General features: G+C 34.9%; 2 protein-coding genes across 2 annotated transcripts; both read left to right on the top strand.

Annotated features, from left to right (window-relative positions):
- The first annotated feature begins 16 nt into the window (after positions 1 to 16).
- LOC111389975 (aspartate aminotransferase, mitochondrial-like) lies at positions 17 to 476 on the top strand. Its single transcript, XM_023014968.1, has 3 exons — positions 17 to 124; positions 225 to 319; positions 400 to 476. The coding sequence occupies exons 1-3, from the start codon at positions 32 to 34 to the stop codon at positions 470 to 472; spliced, it is 261 nt and encodes an 86-aa protein (XP_022870736.1). The 5' UTR covers positions 17 to 31; the 3' UTR covers positions 473 to 476.
- An 11,742-nt stretch (positions 477 to 12,218) lies between these two features.
- On the top strand, positions 12,219 to 15,814 carry LOC111389988. The gene is made up of 5 exons (XM_023014978.1): positions 12,219 to 13,303; positions 14,310 to 14,393; positions 14,514 to 14,523; positions 15,151 to 15,520; positions 15,633 to 15,814. Exons 1-5 carry the CDS (start codon positions 12,219 to 12,221, stop codon positions 15,812 to 15,814), a joined length of 1,731 nt encoding a protein of 576 aa, XP_022870746.1.
- Positions 15,815 to 26,621: the final 10,807 nt, after the last annotated feature.

The raw sequence follows: 26,621 nt of genomic DNA, 5'->3' as shown, positions 1-26,621 counted from the left end.
AAGCACTAACAGAAAGTTCTTCCTTCAGGGAATGGCTGATCGCATCATTGGAATGAGAAGTGCTTTTGGAGAGAACCTTGAAAAGTTAGGTTCGCCTCTTCCGTGGGAGCACATAACCAAGAAAGTTTTGCAACTTATCAATCACTAGTTTTTATTCTGTTTGCGTAAATTCTTGAAATACCCTCAATATGAATTCTACAATCATTTTCTATTATTGCAAACAGATTGGCATGTTTTGCGATAGTGGGATGACCCCTGAACAAGTTGATCGCTTGACAAAGGAATTTCACATTTACATGACTCGTAATGGCCGTATTAGGTAATCTATCTTTTGCTAAATTTTCTATTTTTACCTTTTTATTATTTGTGCAAATTTGCCAATATGCAACGTTAACGCAGTATGGCTGGAGTCACTACGGGCAACATTGGTTACGTGGCAAATGCGATTCACGAGGTCACAAAATTGGCTTAGCGAGTTGAGACTTTCCATGTACATGAGATTTAGTGTTGCTTATCTCTTATCCTTGCAATCTATTAAGAGAGAACCATTGTTGTAACTGCGCATTTTTCGACATTGAAGTTAAATGATCTTTGGTTCTGATATTCGATTTTTTAAGTTGATTGTGTTGATATTTGAGTGTTAATTTCATTTCTGGTCATTTGATATGTATCAAACGAATTTCAAGATTGGACACAATATCAAAGATCTTTTAAATGCACACATTTCTCCAGGGATACCATTGGGAATATGGCATAGTCTTTGTGCAACTTACTTACAATGAAATCTCAATTGTGTGAGCCAACTTTAATTTGTCTCAATTAGATTACTGAATTTCTATTTACTTTCAGTGTTAAATCATTTTGATAGCTCTCTGTCACTAAATTTAACTTCATATTGTACGTCAACAATAAAAATTGAGAGCAATCTGACGTGTCTTACCAAAATCATCTAACCATGTCATGACCCTAAAAATTTCAGAAAGAAATCATGTTTAAATATTAGTGGTAATTTAGTCGAACAAANCAAAATCATCTAACCATGTCATGACCCTAAAAATTTCAGAAAGAAATCATGTTTAAATATTAGTGGTAATTTAGTCGAACAAACCATGCTCAGAACTCTTTGTGTGTCCCCAAGCACAACATTTTGCAATCATAACATCAGCATTTTATTAGACATTAAGCCCCAATCATTATTTCAAATCTCTTTATTCTACATATTCATTTTTACCCACATTCACATAATAAAATATTTTGCACGTAAATAAAAAAAAATTCACTTTTTAACCATAGATTCTCTTAAAAATCACTATTCAAAACTTTTGTTTTTGTTTTTTTTTTTTCCTTTTTTGGGGAAAATAATGGCCACCAAACAAGGGTTAAATATGTACATGGAAAGGAATAGGGAAATTCTTGAAATTTAGCTACAACTTTACACAGTATAAATAATGCAAACAGGGAAAACTACACAGAACCCCTCGAAATATGCTCTGTTTGACAACACAATTTTTTGTACTACATTCCACCAAAAAGAATAAAAAGAAGCGATGAAAACTCGTTTTGCTCAACGAACAACATACTATACATTCCAACTTCCCAGTTAACCCGAACAACCATTATACATACTAACACATTTTGGAGGCGTCAAAAACCAAATGGGGGCAAAAACACCTTATCATAATAGACTACAAATACAATATGTTGTAGCAATAATCACGTCCCAGCAGGATGTGGAAAACTCATACTGGCTTGTCTCTGAACGTGCTCGGGAATCAGTCAGTAGATCAACTCAAGTGATGCTCCAGACAACAGCAATTAGGAGAATTTGATGTTAAATAATCAATAACTGCATGCTTGTATTCCTACTCGAGTAGTTCTAGGCTACCTTTAGCTTGAACAAATGGAGGGTTCACGTGTTCGTTTTTTAACTCGTGGTTCTGCTCTGTACTCCATATAACCAATAGTCCGCTTCCCTTTCACTTCTATCAGATAAATCTAGAGATGGAAACGGTTCGGTTCGGGGTCGACCATCACCGAACCACCAATGTTTTGGTCATACCATAACCACATCATAACCACGAACGTCGGTTCGGTTCGTATCTCGGTTCGGTTCGGTTCGGTTCGGTTCAGGTCATTAATAACCACGAAAATAAATTATTTTTAATTGGTCCATCCGTCGAATAAAAAGAAAAATTTATGAAAAAACTCAAGGAAAACAAAAACATGATACTAAATCAATGTAGCAAACAACATCTCAAATGAAAATAAAAAAATATCACAATTCTCAAATACAAAATCCAAATTTTACAAACAATATTCAATAACTCAAAAAGCTCCAACCTCAATTCATATTCAATATTCATTCTTCCCCATAACTCTTTCTAGCATACGTCAAAACTCAAAGTTGATTCCTCTATAATATATAAGAAATGTAAGTAGAGTAATAAATCAATAATCCATAATGTTTTTAACCAGAAGATTTAAACAAAAAAATGTACTTCTTCGTCTACATCCTCGTCACCAAATTTTGGTTTCTATAATTAAAGAATTCAATTTTTTTGTTTATGTGTTGTTTAGGCCAAAAGTCATCAAAAATGAGAGAAATTAAAGTAATTATCTCTAAAGCAACCACCAATTGTAAAAAATTGAAAATTCTAGATATACTTTGGCCAAATCTTGTGCGAAATTCACAACAAATTCAAATAGACAAATACAAATTATCAGATGAGAAGCTGACCAGTGGCAGAAGCCTGAAGGTCGAAGGAGAAGAAAATAATGCAAACGGGCAGAGGCGGACTAGACAACAGTCGGCACTCGGCAGACCCAAAAGGCAGGAGCTGAGATTCCAATTTTCCAATAAAACGTTTGTGCCTTTGTGTTAGACTGTTAGGGTTCAGAGTTGGGTACTTGGGTTTAAATTTAATTTGTTAATGGACCAAAAATTTTGGGCCAAAGAAATTAAGTAATTAACATAGAAAAAATCAAAAAATTATGAAAAGCCCAATTATTATTAATTTATTATTTTTTTGTAACTGTTAATCGGTTCGGTTCGGTGCGATGGCGTAAATATCATATTCGACCCACCCCAAACCGGTTCATTAAAATCAAATACCATATCTGCCTCATTGCACTATCGATTCGAATTTTTTCGCCCCATTCGATTCGATTAACCGCGTTTTTCGGTTTTAACGGTTCGAATTGCCATCCCTAGATACATCAGCTTAAGCCACTATCAATCCCAGCATTTTCCCAAAGAACAATTCAGTCAACAATTTGAAACAAAAGAAAATGATCAGAGTTTATATCACAAAAACATGAATCCCCCACAAAACTCTTCCGCTTTTACAGCTACCTGTAGTTCCTAAATTTTGGCGTCAATGAAAAAATGCCCAAACAGCTTTAGATACAATAAAATTACATTATTAAAAGCCTGCTCAAGCAAACTTCTTCACGACATTAGATTGACAGTGTCCCGAAGAACTGATGAACATTAGAAAAATGGAAAATGGGCAATAGCTGTTAAGAAAGCATCACTTGCAATGGGATTCTATGATCATTTGCTAAAGAGTACCTATTAATAGTCAAATGAACTATTTTCACACCAATCCCAAGATTGTTTATTGCTAATATGAAGAGACGCAAAATGGACTTTGTCAATGTGAATGGTGACGCTCCACAGAAAGAACAGCGTAATTAGCCCCTGTTTGACAACCATTAAAAAGAGTTTTGGAGGAAAATGATTTTTAGAATAATGATTTTTTGAAGAATGTGTGGTTAAAAAGTAGGGAAAAAATTTGGATTCACGTGCAGAATATTTTATTGTGAGAATGTGTGGTAAAAAATGAGTTTGAGAGGAAAAAAAAGAAAAAATAAAATTTGTTTTAATGGTTGTCAAACAGTGGTTCAATAAGAATTTTATTTCAACTTGTCTTTGTACATGTTCTTTGAACTCAGAAACAAAAAAAAAAGATATACTTGAGTTGCTTTCAAAATAAGAATAGCAGCAAACTAGTAATGGCTTAGTCATAAATCAAACATCAAAAATTGTCAGGCTCCAAACAAAATAATTTTAGTTATTCTTTAGAGAGATTTTTGTCGTTGAAAATCATGCATACTCTGATTCTTGAAGGAAATGCAGCAATAAATTCTAGCTTGTGTTTACCCTAGATGACACATCCCGTCCCGAATCACTCTAATGAACTAGGAACGTGACGTGCGCTGATCTGACTAGATGTCAAATCCATCATCAAGGCTAACTATGACTTACTACAAAATATGCACCAAAATCAAATATTTATGAAAAATATAATGTAATGGGCTCGAAATAATTACTTCATATTTTACCAAAATGAATTGTATCACTCAATATGTTGTGGGGTTTTAATTCTAAAACCATCAGGCTCCTCAAGCTACTAGGGACCAATACTACCTGTAAAAAAAAATCGTGAAAAAATATGAGTTTATAGCTCAGTGAGTGGAAGAGTTCGAAAATAATTATACTTTCTCATTTAAACATTTTTCTCATACATAGACATCAAGTTCATATCGTTTAATAATTCACATGATAGCCTTATCAAATTTATAGCCAATAAAAATGAGACATTCTCATAACTCCATAAATATCATCTTATATCCACGATGTAGTTATCAGCTGATATTTATACCATTATCTCATCACATCACATGTGATCCACCAAAAATGTATCATCTGACTAAAATTTGAAATCCGCCTCTCGGGTCAACCACTTTTGCCTCGAGCCTTTGGCCCTCTCTATGTACGAAAGTGGGTCTCAAAAACATCTGATACTCAATTTTAAAACACGGTCAAGGCCCCTCAGTGAATTATATGTACACTGTCACGATCCCTTCATCTCCAGTCGACCCCTCAGTGTAGTATAGAATACGGCCAATGCCCCTCTGTGAACTAGAAGAAGTTTATAATCACGGATACTTTTCTGGTCGGTCTCAAATCACATATGTCTCACATTTCAACTCACAAATAATCCATATCTAAACTTTAAATTCCACATATATCGTAGTGAAAGAATCTTTCCATATTAATTATTTAATTAAACAAATAATTCACTTAATCAAACGTAATGTAATAGTATAAGTATCTTATTACTATTTGAAAATATATAAGTTTTTTCCACTCATAGATGTATGTATGGACAGCAATCCGATTAAATTGACTAGCATTTCCAAACTTTCATGCCACTATCTGAAATAACGGTATAATAACTCAAATTAAAATCTAACAATTAAACTACTACAAATCTACCACGTAATTCCCCTAACTTCTATATTTATTCTTGCCTCTCTATTTCTTTAACTTTTCATCTCTTCAATTATTTACTAACAAATCACCAAACATCATCAAATTCATTAAATCACTATAATTTCTTAAAATCACTACCTTATACATATACTATACAAAGCTTATACATAGTTAGTCCAATACATAGACTTCAATATTTGTCATATAAATTCATTCAAACCTTTAAAAATCTGGAAATCCAAGGTTTGACAAAAACAGCACTAAAATGCCAGAATATAGAAATCTGGCACCAATTTCTGTGTATTGAAATCTGGCATCAAACCATTGACAGAATAGCACTTTTCTAGGCAGAATTTCGGAATTAACACCTGTGTACTACAATTGCTCGAAAATAGCAGAAAATTGCTCTAGAATTGATAAATCCAACCTCGAAAGTCAAATCCTTACATTAAGTGTTTTAGCACTACAAAATCACAAGAAAAATAAAAGAATGTCTTTATCTCATAAACCCATTTCAAAATTTTACTTTTCTTCAACACCCATATTTCAATATGAATTTCTTTGGCCTATTCATGTTTAATACCTCAAATATCTATCAATAACCTCTAATTCTTGCTAAACTTCAAATGTAGGCAAATTGTTCGTAAACCCTATAAATTTACTTAGAATATTTTCACTTACCTTTTGAGTAGAAGGAGAAATTGAAAACTTATACTTGAAGAATAGACACTACATCTTCCTTCTTCCTCTTCTTCTCTCTCTTTTTTTTTTTTTTTTTTTTTTTCTTTTCCTTCCCTTTTTCTTTCTCATAGGACAAGTTTTTTCTAGTCGTAAAAATGGCTTATAGGAAATACTGAAAAATCTTTTGAACTTGCATGCACTTAGCTAAAGAACTAAATTTAGAGTTATTTGTAATCATAAAAACCTTTCTTGTATAAAATGAAAATTCAAGCTATGTTTTGCCTTGCGTAACACTTAGTTTTGATTAGATTTGTTAAAATGTTGAATGAGTGTAAACTTCTCATTTATTTGGTAATTGTGAATACAATGCATGCATGTACAGAAATGATGAAGTCTAAATAAGGCATTTCACAATTACAATGGAGGAAATCTCGGTTACACCTAATATGGAGATGATCTTGGGGGATAATTTGGTATAATAGCCAAGATATACGTAATAAGATTCATATTTTATCCACTTCTATTTTCTTAAAATATCTACTTTTTTATAAATTAGTGAAGAAAGAAATCTTGGGACTCCTTGTGAAAATGAAATAATTCTTTTTGATTATTTGTAGAATTCAGCTTCATTCATCGAAAAACTTCCACAAGTTCCATGATGAAGAAAAGAAAAATCTATGCACCCAATTGATTTCTCAAGTTTGGTGGTCAAGCAAATTTTGTTTTATTATTGGAAGAAGTGGAGTCAATGATTAATGGGGCGATAAGAACCACTCCCTTAAGATGAATTCTATGTGAAAATGGGGACATTGTAAGACAGTGAAGTTTGTAAAAGTTATATAATTCTTTTGGATTATTTATAGAATGGATCTTTCATTCGTGGAAAAACTTCCACAATTTCCACAATGAAGAAAAACTTTCCCAATTTCCACAATAAATAAAAAAATATATATGCCCCCAATGAATTTTGAGTTTGATAGTCAAGTTATATATTTTTGGAAAGAATGGAGTCCACGATTAATGGAGCGATAAGGAGCACTGATTAGTGTCTAAAAGTTCTTCAAAGACATATCATTTACAAGGCATTTTACATTCACTTTGTTTAAAAACGCTAATGTTAGTCTCTAATTCCAATTCTCATGCCGTAAATTCAATTTTCATAAATACATGGTTAAAAATGCAATTAATTGAAATACGTATTTACATACATGGCGGCATGATTATTATACATTTGAAAGAGTATCTATTTGATGTATTTCACATGTATTTTCAATTTATTACAAGTGGAGCAAGTGGAGGAAAATAATGTTGAAAAGTCAAAAATAGTGACTGCCTCAAGCAAGAAGCAGCTGTCGGTAAACTAATCATAACTTGAGCTACAGAAATTGGATCGAGGTGATTCAAGTTGGGTTGGAAAGATAAGGCACGTCTCTAAAACTTTCATGTTTTGGAAGAAGTCAAATTCGTAACACAAGGCAGCCAAAATTACCGTGAAAAGTCCAGCTTGTTACCTGCAGGATACAGCTTTACCTGTGAAGCAGCACTTATTGTTTTTGTCATATCTGGAGTTATATAGATCCAATGAACCTGATATTTGAACCAATGGAAAGCTAACTCAGGTGGTAATAATTTATCTGTTGATAATAAGTCCAAATTCGCTGCACAATATATCTGAAAATTGGCATCAAGTTGCATGTTCCAACTGTCTTGAAGCTGGACAGAAACGAGTTGCATTGCCTACTTGAATTTTGGATGTTCCTTTGCCTATAAAAGGGGACCTTGGCCACGATTTTGAAGCATCAATTCCTCTCCATCATATTATAGTTTCCTTCATTTTCTTTGTAACATTTCACTATGTATTTCTAAACATTTAGCTAGAGCTAGGGGTGAAACTTTGATGAATGCTTAGTATTGTCTTTGATCTTTCATTTTGTTCTTCAATGTTCATCTTCTTACTTGATTGAAGTATATGTTCTACAAATGGTTTTGGTTTGTTAAAGACTTTGATTTATTGTTGACAATAAGCACTCCCTCAAGATGATATCTACATGAACATTTGGGGTATTGGTGGTCTCTAAAAGTTAAATAATACTTTTGACTTACTTATAGAATGCAACTTTCATTTATGGAAAACTTACACAACTACCACAATGAAGAAAAGCTTCCATACTTTCCATAATGAAGAAAGAAAAATCTATGCACCCAATTGATTTCTCAAGTTTGGTAGTCAAGAAAATTTTATTTTATTTTTGGAAAGAAGTGTTCACTATTAATGGAACAATAAGCACCACTCCCTTAAAATGAAATCTACATGAAAATTTGGGATATTGCCATATTGGTGGACAATGAAGTCTCTAAAAGTTAATAATTCTTTTAAATTATTTAAAGAACATAACTTTCATTCGTGGAAAAACTCCCACAATTTCCACAGTGAGTAATGACTTCCACAATATCCACAATGAAGAAAAGAAAAATATTTGCACCAATGGATTTCTTGAGTTTTGTAGTCACGGGAATTTTATTTTATTTTTGGAATGAAGTGGAGTCCAAGATCAATGGAGCATTAAGTAGCACTCCCTTAAGATGAAATTTACATGAAATTATGGGGCATTGATAGACAATGAAATCTCTAAAAGTTAAATAATTCTTTTCGAATATTTATAGAAGGCAACTTTGTAGTGGAAAAACATAATTCTCGGTTTTAATCACGCTACTTGTACATTGTATTTGACATCAAGTTTAACATTGCGCCACGTGTCGTAGTATGATTGGACAATTTTTAAAAAATACACAGTTTCCCACCAACAATGTTTTTGAACACAATGGAGTTTCAAACTCCATGTCAAACGTGGAATATACAACAGGCTTAATTCATCAAATTCTCCTTTGAGTACTTTTATATTTCATTTATTCAAGATTTAAATTGCATTTAGAATTTAGAACGAATTTCATAATACTTTGATGAAATTTATGATGTCAAAATGTTTTCAAATGACTTTAATAAATTAAAATTGTTTTTATTCAAGTGATCAATTTTCCAAGAATATGTCCACAAATTTGAAATTTACTTGTGATTGTTGTATAATACATTTTTGAGTAGTTCCACTTGGGAAACGTTGCCATATGATTTATTTATCATCCAGACTTGGAATTTCTTGATTTCGTGAAGTGCAGGTTGAGATATGGTTGTTTTAATAAACTGATGCAGATTCATTTAATACTGTTATGACACAATGGCTAAGCTTTTAATTAGTTGCTTTCTATAGAGGTGACTAGGTAAGTGTCATGTGTCAAAAAATTAAAAAAAATTGAAAATAAATTGAAAATTCTTCTAGGTTTCTGGTGTGCATGACGGCGGCGTTACCTCCTAAGCCGCCTTCTAAGGTAGCTAGGGGATCTGTTACCTATGCCTCCATCTTCCAATGTTGACCCCAAACCATCCCGAAGGTAGAGATAGAGATGAGAAGTCCTAAGGAGAAAGATGGAGAAACCAGGTTCCATTTTTCCAAAACAAAATTGGAGAGAGCAGCCTCCCCTTTCCAATTCTCTGTGGTTTTAAAATTTCTAAAACGTCGACCATCTTTGGATCAAATCAGGGCTTTTATTAAAACTCGTTGGGGTTTAAAGGGGTCGTATGCTATGAGTGCCATGCAACGTCCAAGAAACGTCTTTATATGTCTTATTTCGATGGAGGATTTTGTAATTGTTTGTGCCCGGGAATCTCTGGAAATCGAGGGCGCACCCTACTGTCTATCTATTTGGTCTCAAGATTTTGATGAGGATCAAGAGTTCGACCTTGGTCCTAGTTTGGCTGTTTTTTCCTGGGTTGCCACCCCCACTATTATCAAGATTCAATGCTTCGTATTATTGGAGGAGCCTTTGGCAGATTCTTAAAGAGGGACAATTTTACAGCATGTGCATCTCGCACGAATGGTGCTCGGATTTGTGTGGAGATGGATATCTCTAAACTGCCATTGGAATCCTTTTGGTTAGGCCCTTCATTTTAAGAATCTAGCAGATGTCAGAGGCCTATTTATGAAAAGCTCCCCGCCTACTGTGGTCATTGTAAAGTGCAAGGACATTTGGCAATTAACTGCAAAAAATTGAAAGCTAAAGAGGATGATAAAAATTAGGATATAAACCAAAGGTAAATTGCGAAGGAGAAATGAAGCATATCAAGATACTTTAAGGGAACAAAACAGAGATGAGGTGAATGCACTATGAAACATAGGGTGAAATTGAGTCTATTAAAGAGGGATAGACTGATCCCTTCGACATCTATCTTATATGCAAATTCTAAAGGCATTGTGAATCAAAGTTTGGCGGAAAATTGTGATATTAGAAAGGATAAACAGGTTATAGGGGATGAGGACATGGAGAGTTCTCAGGCTGCGGTTGATACATGTGCTGTAATACTGAACAAGGTAGCAGGAAGTTTGGCAAATGAGGCACAGAAAGGGAGATTTGTGGTAGGAGGTAAAAGCAGGGCGGAAGATACACCAACTGATGGATATGCTGGTGAAGTAGATACAGATGTGGAATGTACAATACCAAATGTGTTGGAGGATGAACTAGGGGTGTCAAATGAACTACTGCTGGATCAGGCAATTGCGAATGGTAATGTAGGGGCAATACAAGATGCTCTTGTGATGGATGTGTTGGACAGCATAGCTGACAGAGTGATCAGAGAAGATAAAATAGGGCTGTATGATCAAAATAATGTTCAAGGGGTTATTAATGATACTGGACCAGAGGGGACGACTAGGACAAGAGAAGAACTCACAGTTACAGCCTTATCTCGAAATGAAAACAGCACTCACCTCAAGAGATATATGAGGAGGAATAAGGATATGGGACAAACATTTGAGGGGGCTAAGCAACATCCAGACCTGACTATGTCTGATGGTGATCCAGATAATGAATTAGAAGAGCTTGCTATTGTTACATATGAGACTGAACCGAAAATATTAGCTTCAACGAAATGGAGAGGGGGAGGTAACAAGAAGAAGATGGTTTTGGGAATAACCACAAGATTAAATTTTTTTTATTAATATGATGAATGTCATTATCTGGAATCATCAAATAGTCGTTTAATGCAGTTAAATAAACAATATAAGCCTTCCATCTTGGGAACTCTGAAGCCATTTGTATCTCTGGAAAAAAATTGGTCGTTGGGCTAGGAAATTAAGGTTTGAAAAATTTTGCACTAATATTGATTATGGCAGTAAAATATGGCTTTTTGGGTTTTTCGATATAGAATTTGATCAGATTCAAGTTTCATCTCAATTTCTTTCTGGATGGTTTTCTAGAGATGGAGTTCGTGTTCTTGGCTCCTTTGTATTTGCTAATTCTCTCCAAGTTCATAGGAGAGAGCTTTGGGACCAACTACGTGATCTGTCATGTGGTGGGGATGCTTGGTTCGTTCGAGGTGATTTTAATATAGTACGGTCTGACGAAGAACAAATGGGGGTGTGTTGACCTCTACAAGTGGAAAGTCGAAGTTTAGCAAGGCTATTCATGATGTGGGTTTGATGTATATTCCTTTTGATGGTCCTAAGTTGTCGTGGTGTAATGGTAGACAGGGACTTCATCATATATGGGCAAGACTGGATAGGATTCTAGTTAACCAGTCGTTCAGAAATCAGTTCCAATAGGTTTCTCTAGCTTATCTGGATAGAACCCATCTGATCATTGTCCCATGGTTCCACATTGCATGGGAGGAGAAGAGTTACATAGGCCTAAGCCTTTTTGCTTTCTTAGGATGTGGTGCACGCACGAAGGTTTTTTTCCATTGGTCAAACAGGTGTGGAAAATGAAAGTTTATGGCTCTCCTATGGTTAGGATTTCTAGGAAGTTGCGGGCCTTAAAAATTTCCTTACGTCAATGGAATGTGAAGGTGTTTGGAAAAGTTCAACAAGAATTGGGTTATATGGAAGATAAGTTGATCCATCTTGAATATGCTCTTATTGAACATCAGTCATAAGAGATCGAAAGGGAGCTATTTCAGTGTAGACAGAAAAATTCAGCATGGCCTGACAGAGAGGAGATTTTTTGGAAAGAAAAATCTCATATTATATAGCTGATGGAGGGGGATGCTAACACTAAGTGTTTCCATGCTAGTGTTAGAAATCAAATAAAAAGTTTGAGGATTGATCATATGGTGTTGGAGGATGGGTTGGCACTGCAATCTGCAGATGAAGTGCACGAAGGAGTAGATTGAGTAGTTCAATTTTTTCAATCATTGCTATCCATCTCTCCTATGAATGTGGTAGATTCAGCAGTGGAACTTTTACGGCCAGTCATTACAGCAGCAGATAACGTCTCTTTGTGCAAAACTCTAGGGCTGGAAGAGGTTAAAGAGGCTCTATGGTCCATTCCTAGTGATAGTAGCCTGGGTCTTGATGGGTTTAGTGCCAATTTTTTTGTTCATGCTTGGGACATCATTCAAGATTATCTATTGGAAGTGGCAAAAGAATTTTTTGGGGGAAGGCCATTGACTATGGCTCTAGGTGCTACTAACATTGTCCTCATTCCTAAGGTGGAAGCCCCTAGCAATTTCGCTCAGTTTAGACCCATCAGTTTGTGTTCAGTGATTTGTAAGGTGTTGTCAAAGATTATGGTCACTAGATTAGCTTCCCTACTTGAGGGGATCATTTCACTGGAACAAGCGGCTTTTGTTCGTGGGAGAAGCATCTTTGATAATATCTCTATAGCACAGGAGATGGTGCATGATTTACACAAAAATGTGAGAGGTGGTAATATATTGATGATACTTGATATGGCAAAAGCTTATGACAGGGTTAATTGGTGGTTCTTATTGCTTGTTTTAAAGAAAGTGGGTTTTTCAAAGGAATGGAGGAATCTCATTTTCAACTGTATTTCGTCGCCATTTTTTTCCATCATGCTTAATGGAATGACTAGGGGTTTTTTCAAACCATCTCGTGGGTTGAGACAAGGTGACCCATTATCACCTTATCTCTTTATTTTAACACAGAAAATGCTCTCAAGGTTGATTAATCGAGATGTTGGTAATGGAAGAGTGATACCTTTTCATACAAAAGGCATGGTGGTTCACCATTTAGCATATGCAGATGATTTACTGCTATTCTTAAATGGTGGTAAAAAAATCGATGAGCAAAGTGATGGAAACTATAAGAGTGTACGAGTCTTCATCAGGGCAGTTGTGAGCAAGGAGAAATCAACTTTGATTTTTTCGAAGCATATTACAAACTTTAGAAGAAAGAGTTTATTGGCTCTTACGGGGTTCAGAGAAGGAGGTTTGCCATGTACATATCTGGGACTTCCTCTTTATACAGGACAGCTGACTGCTCATTTGTTTGATCCGTTGGTTGCGAAAATTTAAAAGAAGCTGGCAGGGTGGAAAGGGCAGCTTCTCTCCATTGGCAGTAAGATCACTCTAATTAAACATGTTCTTTGTAGCATGCCGATTCATATCTTATCTGTGCTTAATCTTCCAAAGGGGATTCTTCATGTTCTGAATGGCATATTTGTAGCATCCCAAAAAAAAATTTAATTAAATTAGAATAATAATTTTTTATTTTATATATTAAATTTTATTAATTTGACAGTTGAGAGATTAAGATGAAATATATATTTTAAATTATTTTGGAACAAATAATTGGAATTTTGATAAAGTAATAATAAGTATATCGATATTAGGCTCTTTTCGAAGATCGTAATTAATTAAAAGTCTATGACTCGAGAAAAGGTTATTTATGATAAGGACGCAGTAAGTTATGCCAAATAAAAGAAAGCAAGATAAATAGAATTTTATATAGTTTTAATACAATTCATTTTCTCTCTCTAGAAACGTGTGAGGTAGGTCTTTTAATTTTACTCATTTTTGTAAAGTTTAATATTAACCCATTTTGAATTTGATTGATTGGCTGCCACATATTTATTGGATAGGAATGGTAGTTCTTTTAGATGGAATAAAATAATGATAAAGTACAATCTTTTTATGATACGTGCCACATTGGATTTGACTCTATCAGATCAAAGTTTTGGTTTATCTACTACTCTAGCCTACACCTATAAATACTAAGCAAGGATCTCATATTTTACCACACCTAAAAATATTCACACGTGAAAGAGAAAGAAGAAAGAAAGAGAGAGAGAAAGAGGAAAGAGTGTGGGAAAACAGAAATTTGTCATACATCAACTATCACTGTCGATCAATAAATCATTCACAGAGTAGAGGAAGGAATTTTGGAATGTGCATTCAAATATTTTTCTTGTACATTTCGATAACAAGGTAAGATACATTATGTGCAAGTTGTTTTTGTTTTCTTATGCTCTTATATGCAATTAAATATACATGGATTGCTAGTGGACTTTCGGGTTCTAGAAAAAAAAGAGATGGAATCCCACGGGATACAAGAGGACCTAAGATGGGTGTGCCGCTTGGTCACCGGTATACTCCATAAGAGTAGAGTGGTATGAAATGTAAATTTTATTGTTATGTAATTGTGTATGGAAATTGCATGTATCTTACTGGATGTTTTTGAATACTCACTCTTACAAAAATTTACAGGTTAGTTCGGGTTGATTGAAACAGTGACGAATTGGTGATGCGGGCTGCCAAGTGGATAAAGAATAGAGAAAAAGAAATAAGTTTGCCGTTTTTAAAATTTATCAGTTAGTTTAATTTATTCAAAATGAGTTATTTGAATTTGCTAAGCGTTTATGTTTATGTTTAGATACGATTTTCATATTTTCAAATTTAGATTTATAAATATTGCAATTATTGTTTACTAAAGAATTCTATTTTTATATTTCCACATTTAACTTAAGGAAAAGTAAGTTTTTCGTAACGTTCCGATATTTATAAAAAAAAAAAAATTGGGGCGTTACAATATTCTCCTCCTTCCTTTGAGGATCATCAAATGGTAGTAAGAGGCAGAAATGGGTATCATGGAAAAATATTTGTTTACCGATGGAGGAAAGGGGATTAGGTATTCGAGATCTAAAAAAGGTTCAAACTTCCTTGTTCATGAAATTGTCTTGGAAATTAGTAGTGAGAGGTTTTTTTGGTCTGATTTCTTTCATTTTGGTCTGATTTCTTTCAAGCCAAATATGTGAGATTGAAACTTATCATCATGTTGAAGAGCTCTCCCACTCAATCCCGATTTTAGAGAGGGGTTATTGCAGTGCTCCCTATTGTTTTACAGAACTCCTTTCGGTGCATTCAAGATGGTGATGCTAGTTTTTGGTTTGATCACTGGGTTGGAGAGCAACCTATTGCTGATTTGGTATTGAGGGTGATGGAACCAAGTCTAAAAGTTAAGGATCTGTTGCATACCTCAGGTTGGGATTATCCTCGCCTATGTGAACTGGTTGGAGAGAAGTTGGCTAATGAAATTTGGATGTCTAGGATTCAATTGTGTGAGGGGAAAGATTATTATGTGTGGCAACCAAGTACGGATGGGAAGTTTTCTACGAAGTCAGCTTGGGAACTCATTAGGCAAAGGGAGAATTCCTACCCATGGAAAAATGGTTGTGGCATTGTATGGTTCCCCAAAAAAATGTCATTAGGCAAAGGCATGTTTACCTAGTGAAGAAATTATCCAATCTTTAGGGATTCATTTGTCATCGAAATGTGATTGTCGTGAGGTGTCTGTAGTGGAATCTGTTGGTCATATCCTATGTACAGGTGACATCGCTTTGAGAGTATTGAAGTATTTTGCTTCTCATCTTAATTTATGTTTACCACATGTGGTCTCTTGGAAGGGCATGATGCAAGTTTGGTGGTCTCATTCCTCAACTTCGACACAGCTTGGGATATTACGGGGTTTCACCCCTATCATAATCTCTTGGGATCTATGGAAAGTGTGATGTAGCGCTAGAAGGGGGGGAACCTCTATCCAATGGCAAATAGTGATTTGGATGATTAAAAGTGTTCTGATGGATAGTGCAGGCCTTATTTCGAAGGTTCAAAGGTTGTCATATGGTGATGAATGCTGCTTGATCGCACTTCATTTTCCTGTTGTGCCCACGAAATCTATTCGAGCAATCCCTATTTCTTGGAAGAAAAACCTTTGCATTACAGTTTTAAATTCAATGTTGATGGAGCTTCTAGAGAAAACCCAGGAAAAGCTAGGGGTAGAGGACTGATTTGTAACTCCCAAGGAAAATTTGTTGCTAGTTTTTCACACCACTATGGCTTGTCTTGGAATATAAGTGTTGAGGTTTTTGCTCTTAGAGATGGTCTACAGTTATGTCATGATTTGGGTTTTTATGGGATTATGGTGGAATCTGACTCACTTTTGGTGGTGCAATGGGTCTTGAAGGGCAGATGTTCTATGTGGAGTTTACATGATGTTTGGGAGGATGTAATGGGTTTGACTGGTAAGTTGGATGCGTGAGTGTCCCATGTCTTCAGAGAAGCGAATATGGCAGAGAATTTCCTTGCTAAGGAAGGTGCGGGTGGTTCTGAATTGGAAATTCATTCTACAGATAGTTTGCCGACGATCCTATTTGGCATCTTGAGAACGAATAGATGGGAAGTTCCATACCTATGAGGTTAACAATTTGTAGTTTTTTTTTTTTTTTTAGTTGATTTAAGATGTAACCACGGTTTTTCCTCCACCACAAGTGATGCATTTATTTAATAAATGCGGAGATGTCGACTCTCCATTAAAAAAAATAACTGATGCAGATTAAATTCGAAAACTTTATAGGTTATGTTTGAAAAATTATTTGCTCGACCTAGTGAAGGTATTTGGACTTGATTTTTGAATATGTCTTACCTCTATATGTCATTTCTCTGATGTTAAGTTAAAATGCCAGTCTAAAAGTTTCATTCGTACCCAATTTTTAAGTTGTTTTTTAAAATGAATTTCAACAAGGTTTTAGAGTTAAAATATTAAACTTCCGCATCTTCAACCAATATTGAGCCTATTTTGATATCATTATTGATAGGTGTAACTTCTGCATCTATTTAGGCCATGAAAAGTGAATATTTAGGTGTTTAATTGAATTGATTGTTACTTAATTTGTTTAAATATCAATTATTGTAGGAAAAACCAAAATTTGAATGCAATTGGCGTGAAATAGGCGAAATTGAATCTTAATTGGAGTTGGTTCGTAGTATTTGAATATTAACCAGGTTGAAATTGATCGATTGGAAGTGTTAATTGTGTAATCAGATGAAATTCATAAGGTTCAAAAGTTAAATCCAACGTTTGAAGAGTTTGGGGATCAAATAGCAAATATATAAAAGTTGATTCGGACATGGGTTGGATGACTTAAAATTTCTTGAACTCAATAGGGTAACAAAGGAGGACGCAGTGAAGTGGTTCCGGGTGAAATATGAAGGTGTCATCCTCTATAAGTCTTCCAATAAAGCGACGTAGTTTGAGAGAACCATTCGGCTATCCCCACCAAAGCTTATATAATTTTATGCATTTCGTATACCAAGATTCAGTAACATTTGAGATCAAAGTTTTGGAGAAGTGCAGTGATGTGTTTTGCTAATTTTTTTTTTCTGATTCATAGCTTATTCTTTTCATGAGATGAATTTAGCTGTGCTACTTTCAGTTTCCTGCTGCCACTAAATATAATGTGTCCTCGTAATGCTTTGCTTCATAATACACTAAATTTCATAATCTTTATACTCTTCGTAAGTGTTATTGTTGTCCTAATAGGACAAGTTTTTTCCTGTCGTAAAAATGGCTTATAGGCAATACTGAAATATCTTTTGAACTTACATGCACTTAGATAAAGAACTAAATTTAGAGTAATTTGTAATCATAAAAACCTTTCTTGTATAAAATGAAATTTCAAGCTATATTTTGCCTTGCATAACATAAAGTTTTGATGAGATTCATATTTTATCTACTTTTATTTTCTTAAAATAACTACTTTTTTATAAACTAGTGAAGAAAGAAGTCTCCGGATTCTGTGTGAAAATGAGGGGGTATTGGTAAACAACGAAGTCTTTAAAAGTTAAATAATTCTTTTAGATTATTTGTAGAATTCAACTTTCATTCCTAGAAAATTTTCCACAAGTTCCATGATGAAGAAAAGAAAAATATATGCACCCAATGAATTTCTCGAGTTTGGTAGTCAAGCAAATCTTGATATATTTTTGGAAAAAAAGGAGTCCCTGATTAACTGAGCAAGAAGGACCACTCCTTCAAGATGAAATCTAAGTGAAAATGTGAGTCATTGATGGACAATGAAGTCTCTAAAAGTTAAATAGTACTTTTGAATTATTTATAGAATGCAAACTTTCATTTGTGGAAAACTTCCACAATTTCCATAATGAAGAAAGAAAAATCTATGCACCCAATTGATTTCTCAAGTTTGGTAGTCAAGCAAATTTTATTTTATTTTTGGAAAGAAGTGTTCACAATTAATGGAGCGACAAACACCACTCCCTTAAGATTAAATTTACATGAAAATGTGGAATATTGGTGGACAGTGAAGTCTCTAAACGTTAAATCATTTTCTTGGATTATTTGAAGAACTTAACTTTCATTTGTGGAAAAACTTCCACAATTTCCACAATGAGTAATGACTTCCACAATGAAGAAACACTTCCTCAATTTCCATAATGGAGAAAAGAAAAATCTATGCACCCAATAGATTTTTGGAGTTTGGTAGTCAAGCAAATTTTATTTTATTTTTGGAAAGAAGTGAAGTCCAAGTTTATTGGAGCATTTAGTAGCACTCCCTTAAGATGAAATTTACTTGAAATTATGGAGCATTGGTGGACAATGAGATCTCTGAAAGTTAAGTATTTCTTTTGGAATATTTATAGAAGGTAACTTTAATTAGTGGAAAATATAAAAATTTCCACAATGAAGAAAAGAAAAATCAATGCACCCAATGGATTTTGCAAGTTTGGTAGTCAAGCAAATTTTGTTTTATTTTTTGAAAGAAGTGAAGTCCACAATTAATGGAGCAATAAGTACCACTCTCTAAAGATGAAATCTACTTGAAAATATGAGTTATAAATAATGAAAAGTGTAAAAGTTCAATAGATCTTTTTGAATTTTTTATAAAATGCAGCTCTCGTTCGTGGAAAAACTTCCACAATTTTCACAACGAAGAAAAGCTTCCACAATTTCCAAAATGAAGAAAAGAAAAATCTATAGACCCAATGGATTTCTTGAGTTTAATAGTGAAGCAAATTTTGTTTTAATTTTGGAAAAACGTGGAGTCTTATACACCAATTATTATTTCTTATATATATACTTAAGCGACGTGACGTTTTATCGTGACCGTCATCCCCTCTATCCCTTGACTAGTGGAGCATTAATGAGCACCACTTTCTTTAGATAAAAATCCCAAGCACAACTCTCAACAGTAGACTACCTTGTATACTATTGCAGGGAGCTTTTATTTCATATATATATATATATATATACACTTACAATTATCTTAAACACCTTATTACAGCCACCTCCCAATCTTCTTTATGCATTTATATTAGCCATGGAAAAAAATGTGATCTTTACGTTGTTAATAATGCTTTATTTGCTTGTCTATGTTGTTACATCCCACAATAGCTCCACCGACGAGTATGCTCTTCTGGCCTTCAAATCTCAAATTTCTGATTCAAATAAAATCTTGACGAAAAATTGGTCACAAGGAACCTCTTTTTGTAATTGGATTGGTATTACTTGCGGCAGAAGATATCAAAGGGTTAGAGGTTTACATCTAACAAATATGGGCTTGCGAGGCACTATTGCAAAAGAGATCGGGGAACTCTCTTTTTTGAGATCCTTGATTATTAGCAACAACAGTTTTGAGGGATTTATCCCTAATGAAGTCGGTAATTTGAGCCAACTTCAAAAAATGGAGATGCAACACAATAATCTAAACGGTTCCATCCCATCAAGTTTTGGATTTCTTGAAAATCTACAGATTTTAAATCTCTCCAATAACATACTCATTGGGGAAATTCCTAACAAGATTTTCAGTATCTCTTCTTTGATACAAATTGATTTAGCAAACAATAGCCTCTCTGGGAGTCTTCCCACGGATATCTGCGCCAATCATTCAAAGTTAGAGAAGCTAAGAATTTCAAAGAATCAAATAAGTGGAAACATTCCTCCAAGCTTGGGAGTATGCGTGAATCTTGAAATACTTTATCTATCGTACAATAATTTTACTGGAAACATTCCGGTGGAACTCTGGAACTTGTCAAAGCTTCAACATCTCTATCTTGGAAGAAATAATTTGATAGGTATGTTTAAAGTGTTGTTCATATACATACATCTTCTAAAACACTAGATAATGCTTTCCAAAAATTTTGAAAATGAACCAATATAGTTGTTCCTTTACACCATAGATATTTCTAGTAATTGCATGTTGCTGCCTGTGGAATATGTCCTCGTACATAGCTAGACTAAAAGGTAAGTATGCATTCACAACTTAGAACTCATACTTTAACAACAAATAAATAAACAAACAAACAAACTTGAAGCTTGCACTTGTAAAACTCATGGTTAGTTGTTTGCTGACTTATTTTAATTGCAATGGCTAGGATGATGAACTTATATAGATGTAATGGTATTAGAAGAATTAAATAATGTTAGAAATAGGAAAATACCTTATTATACTTAGGCTTAGACAAAGCACGTGTGGGCTTGTAAAACTTGATTTTTTACCTTGCAACTTTGTCATACCTCGCGCCTTTTAGAACCTTCATATAAAGAATTAAAGATGTCATCACATGCTCTTTAAAAAAAAAAAAGACTTGATGGTACAATAAATAAAATTTCAAATGTTTTTCCTTCATCAAATGTGGAATAACCCACATTACATAGCATAACAAGAATAGGTTACTTATTGACAAAAAAATAGCAGATGGAATGATAGCTCCATCCATGTCAATTAGTTCTTTTGCTCTCATTAAATTTGGGTAAATGTAAAGTTAGTAATTGTTAAAGGGTGACAATGTTTCTATGTATTATGTGATTACAAGTGTTAGGTCCAAATATTGTAATAGGTGATTCTGTGAACAAAATGGACTAAAATGAACCATTGTAAAAGTTAAGGACTTGGTTGCAATTTTGTAGAGTTGGTGAGGGTAGATTAGGGTTTGATATCGAGCTTGGAATAAGGAAAAAAGATCGCCGCATTTTCGCTAGCCTATCTCCTGGCATTGCTCGAGCGACAGAAATACTTTTACCGTTGCTTGCTTATCACCCAGGCTTGGCACGAGCGATAGAAGCAGAATCACTCTCGCTCACTTTTCATCCAGGTCTCGCTCTAGCATCATTCTCTAGCTCGCTTGTCACTTCTCTCTCTCTCTCTACCGACAGGTTTATGCGGCTTAACCAAATTTTGCGTTTTTGGAGAGTTTTGCACGATGCATACTACTCATACACCTCTAGATATAAATACCCAAGCATATGGATGAATTTCTTAAGGTTTCTTATTGTGTTTTAACTCCATATCAAAGTCATATTACTTTGTGAGATCCAAGAACAAGATTCAACGGTGTATTCATTCATATCCATCTTGTGATCCGACAACCAAGTTTTGGAATACATCAACGGTTCATGAATCCAAAACACTTGGGTCCTTAATTCTTTAAGGAACAGACTCTCTCATTGGGCGTTGAGAAAGGTGGACTTCAAGTGCAGTACAAGCACAAAAACATGGGGTTCTTGGTATTCTACTTAGAAGAGGCAATTGGTTTAAGATCAGGAGGCTGGGAGACGATAGTAGATCTAGGAGCTACAGAAGGTAGATCAGGAAGTCTAGTGGAGTGGCTAGACAGAATCTACGATAACAGATCATGAGACTGGAATACACAGCGGATCTTAGAGTTTACAGGGATTACAATAGCTAGAACGAGTGAAGTTGCTAAGTGGAAATTGCTCACTAACCTGAATCGTCTATAGTGGAGATATTGGCTTGGTCCTGGAGTTTTTCCCACGTTGGGTTTCTCCGTCAATATATTTTGGGTTATTTACCACTTTCCATATTACAATTGCATTAATCAAACTTAGGACAAATTGATTGTATGCTTAATCATCTAAAAACTAATTAAATGTGACTTGTTGCATTAATTAGTATATTCCGCACGTAAGGTCAAATTAATTGGTAGTCCGGAACATAAACTTTGTAATACTAAAATTGGAATTAGTATCCAGCACGTCCAATGAACTTTCAAGTGGTATCAGAGTCTATAAACGTGTCTTGACCTTAATTTTATCTAGATGAGTACCTCTTAGCTTGTCCCGCCATAATTTGATGGCAGTAATTATGCATATTGGAAATTGAGAATGAGAGCATTATCAAAATCTATGGATGAGAGAATTTGGTTGAGTGTTGTCGATGGTTGATCTTCCCCTAGAATCGCAGTTAATGGCGTTGTCACTCCCACCCCATAGAAAATTGGTCTATAGCTGAATTGGATAGTTGTAACTAGAATAGTAAGGCCTTACATGCCTTGTTTATGGCCGTGTCCTCTAAAGAGTTTAGGAGTGTGCCCATGTGTGAGGTAACTAAGGGAGTTTGAGATATCTTACAAACAAAACATGAGGAAACACAGGCAGTGAGGAATTCTAAGTTACAGATGCTGACCACGAGATTCGAGAAAATTAGAATGGAGAGGATGAAACGTTTGATGAATTTTATGCGAGCTTAAACGATATAGTTAACTCGAGTTTCAACCTAGGCGAGAAAATTCTCGAACCTAAAATAGAGAGAAAAATTCTTAGATCCTTACCTAAGCATTTTAGGCCTAAAATCACGGTGATTGAAGAAAGTAAGGACATAGATTTTATCAAGGTGGAGTTTTTAGTTGGATCCCTACAGATTTACGAACTGGCCTTAGAAAAACCTAAGAAGAAGTCATTGGCCTTGAAAATTGTGAGTAATAACCGGAATGAATCTTCTAACTCCGATTCACCGAATGATGAGGAGCTTGCCTACCTTGCCAAAAAATTCCAAAAAATGTTTAGAAAGAAAAATAAGCTTCAAGAGAAACAGATCTAGGAGAAGATCTAAATCGGTGAGGTGCCATAATTGTCAAGGTTTAGGTCATGTGAAGAATGAGTGCCCTAGTGCTAAGAGAGTTATGGTAAGGCTATAAATTCTACCCTCTCTGATGACGAGTCTAGATCGAACAATCAAGGTGAGAAATCCACTCGGGAGGAAAGTGGAAAATACGTTGCCTTTGTTGCTAGGGTTGAGAGTGGATCCGACCAAGGAAGTGAGAGAGAAGAGGACATGGAGAGCAATGAGGATTCTAGTGGAGAGCTTGAAAGTGAGGAAGATCTCCAAAAGGCGTACAATAGGATGTATAAGGAAAGCATCAAGATTCTCACTTCTAATCAAACCTTGAATAAGAAAGTGGGAGAGCTTAAGTTAGAGAAAGAGAAGTTTGCAGTACATATTCAGGAATCTACCTCCATTCTAAGTGAATTGAAATCCATGAATGAAATCTTTGAAACTCAGGTTAGGAATCTCACCAATGAGTTTGAGAAGTCATCTAGGAAAGTCAGTGAGTTGACAGTTGAGAATGAGACTTTAGATATCCAAGTTAAGTACCTTTTGAGTGAACTAGAGTTGTCTAAGCCTCAACTTCTTGCCTTTTCTAGCAGTTCTGAAAGTTAGATAACATTCTAGGAATGGGTAAGCTGGCTGAAAATAAGGAAGGTCTAGGATACAAAGGTAAAGATCATGATATTGCTAGCACATCTAAGACCACATTTGTCCCTGCCACAAATCAGCCTAAACATGTGCCTAACCTCGAACCTAAAGTTAAGGAAACTGTAAGACTAAGGTCTACCAAACACCGTGGGACCCGACGACCTAGGAATAGATGTCAACGTCCACAGAACATTGGTCCTAGGTTTATTCCTACTTGTTATCACTGTGGTGAGTTTTGTCACATACGCCCTAGATGTCATCAGTACCTGAGCAAAAATAGGAACATGAACTTCAATATGAACAAAAATCAAGCTGTTGTTGGTCAGATTGGACTCCTTACTTCTCAAGTGAGTCATTTGATCAAGTTGATGACACAGCTGTCTGGGAACAATCTCCAACTAGACAAGCTTGGGTAAAAAAGAGTTATTTGAGAAACATTAATTCAGATCGCGGTGCTTTTAAGGGTAAGAGCATTCTCATACCTGAGATTGGGTATTTTTAATACATGCTTGTGTTTAATTGATTTTTTTAGTAATTTGTGTGTGCATCACTTTTGTTGTTTTGATTTTATTTTTAATTTTTTTGGTTTATTTTCCTGCATGTGCATCTTTTCATGTTTGCATTTGGCACATGCAAATTTTGTTTTTTGCTTTGTGCACTTTTTTTTAACTTCGAGTGTGGTTCTTTCATGTTTTGAAAAATGAAAAAAAAAACAAAAAAAATTGAAAAATCAAAAACAAAAAAACAAAAATTGGTTTTTGAAATCCCTACTACAGCATGAACCAAAATTGATTAGTTGTAGAATAATTTTCGTTGCTTAGGTCTTTGTGGAGTACTTAGTATATGTGTCTTCATTTACTATCCGCACTACACACACTATAAATTTGTTAGTGGGACTCTACCACGTGTGTGAGATTTGGGATGACTGTCACATGTTAATAGGGTGACTTTGAACATAAATTGATCAAATTTAGTAGACCTAAGCTCAAATATTCCCCATTATATAAAAAGCTCCACATCTTAATGTTTTTCTTCAGAGTCTATTTGACTCAAGCAATTAAGCCTGCGGGGTTTCTTAAAATCTGGTGCCTATGGTCAACTAACTTGGGTTAACCGGCCTAAAGCTCACTACAGAGGTCATCTTAGCTGTTTAATGGAGAAAACCTGTACTTAAGATGAAGAACTGTACTGAGCTTAAATAATGAGAAATATGTGAAAAATATTCTAAGTTTGATTAAAAATTTAAATGCTCATTGATAGGGGAAGAAAATTGAAAATAATAAGTGTAGGTCCTAATGCGCTTACATAGTTTGACTTTCATGAATAGGAGAATATACTTATTGGCAATGAGTTTAGCATGCCCCATCTCACAAAATTAAGGTTTAGAGTCCTACTTGCATTGGATTAGTGACACTTTACACACGAGTTACTTGTATAATTTACTCCTTTCTCACTTAAATTTAGTGTGTGGGGAGGCTTATAACTTATTGATTATACTTATGAATGCGATCAACTACATCTTTAAGTTGTTATATGTTGCTGCCCTGCTTGATTTTGATTGCATTCCCTTTAGCATGTGTGACAAAAAGGAAGATAGAAATGTGTAACTGAGGGGGCGAAAAATAAAGAGCATATACATAGGATGAGTAAATTTACATATGCACTGATTTCATCATTTGATATTTTTCATTTTGCATTGTTATGTTGAGTGGTCGTTGGGGAGAGACATAGATATATTTACCTACTGCATATAATTTATAAGAGTTTGCAGTATGGGGGAGCATTACATTGCATTCCTTATCATATAGATTGTTGTTTGCATTTTGATGCTTAGTGATGTTGGTGTTTTGGTTGGCGTTTTGATTGACATCAATGTCACGTCTCAAACGAGCATGTTGATTTGTGATTTAATGCTTTATTTGTTATATTTCTTGTATCACGTGCTTTTGCACTTGGTATTGAGTTTTTTAATTCAGGAAATAGGTTTAACAAGGAATGCTGCTTGGGTTATTTGATTAGATTAGTTTTTTTTTTTATTTATTTTACGTCATTGACTTCATTTGTATAGTTTTATCACAAAATGCCAAAGGGGATATTTGCTAGGTCCAAATATTGTAATTGGTGATTCTATGAACAAAAGGGACAAAAAACAATTATAAAAGTTAAGGACTTGGTTGTAATTTTGTATAGTTGGTTATGGTAGATTAGGGTTCGAGATCGAGCTTGGAAAAAGGAAAGAAGATTGTCGCATTTTCAGTGGCCTATCGCCTAGCGTCGCTCGAGCAACAGAAATAGTTTTACCGTCTCTCGCTTATTGCCCAGGCCTCTCTCGAGCGACAGAAGGAGAATCAATCTTGCTCGCTTTTCGCCCAGGTCTCGCTCTAGCGACATCCTCTCGCTTTCTTGTCACTCATCTCTCGCTCGACCGACAGGTTTACGCAACTTGACCTAATTTTCATTTTTGGAAAGTTTTCCACGGTCCATACTGCTTATACACCTTCAGATATAAATATCCAAGTATATGGACGAATTTCTTAAGGTTGTTTATTGTGTTTCAACTTCATATCAAATTCATTTTATTTTGTGAGATCCAAGAACAAGATTCAACAAGGAATTCATTCATATCAATCTTGTTATCCAGCAACCGAGTTTTAGAAAACATCAACGATCCGTGAATCCAAAACTTCTGGGTCCTTAATTCTTTAAGGAACGGACTCTCTCATTGAGCGTTGAGAGAGGTGGACTTCAAGTGCAGTACAAGTACAAGAACAGGATGTTCTTGGTATTCTACTTGGAAAAGACGATTGGTTTAAGATCAAGAGGCTAGGAGACGACAGCAAATCTTGGAGCTGCAGGAGGTAGGTTGGGAAGTCTAGTAGAGTGGCTGGACACCATCTACGACAGCAGATGGTGAGACTAGAATACACACAGCGAATCATAGAGATTACAGGGATTACAATAGCTAGAACGAGTGAAGTTGCTAGGTTGAAATTGTGCTATAACCCAAATCGTCTATATTGGAGGT

This window comes from Olea europaea, unplaced genomic scaffold (assembly GCF_002742605.1).
Source record: "Olea europaea var. sylvestris unplaced genomic scaffold, O_europaea_v1 scaffold636, whole genome shotgun sequence".
Taxonomy (NCBI): Eukaryota; Viridiplantae; Streptophyta; class Magnoliopsida; order Lamiales; family Oleaceae; genus Olea; species Olea europaea.
This window is presented reverse-complemented; position numbering and strand designations above follow the sequence as displayed.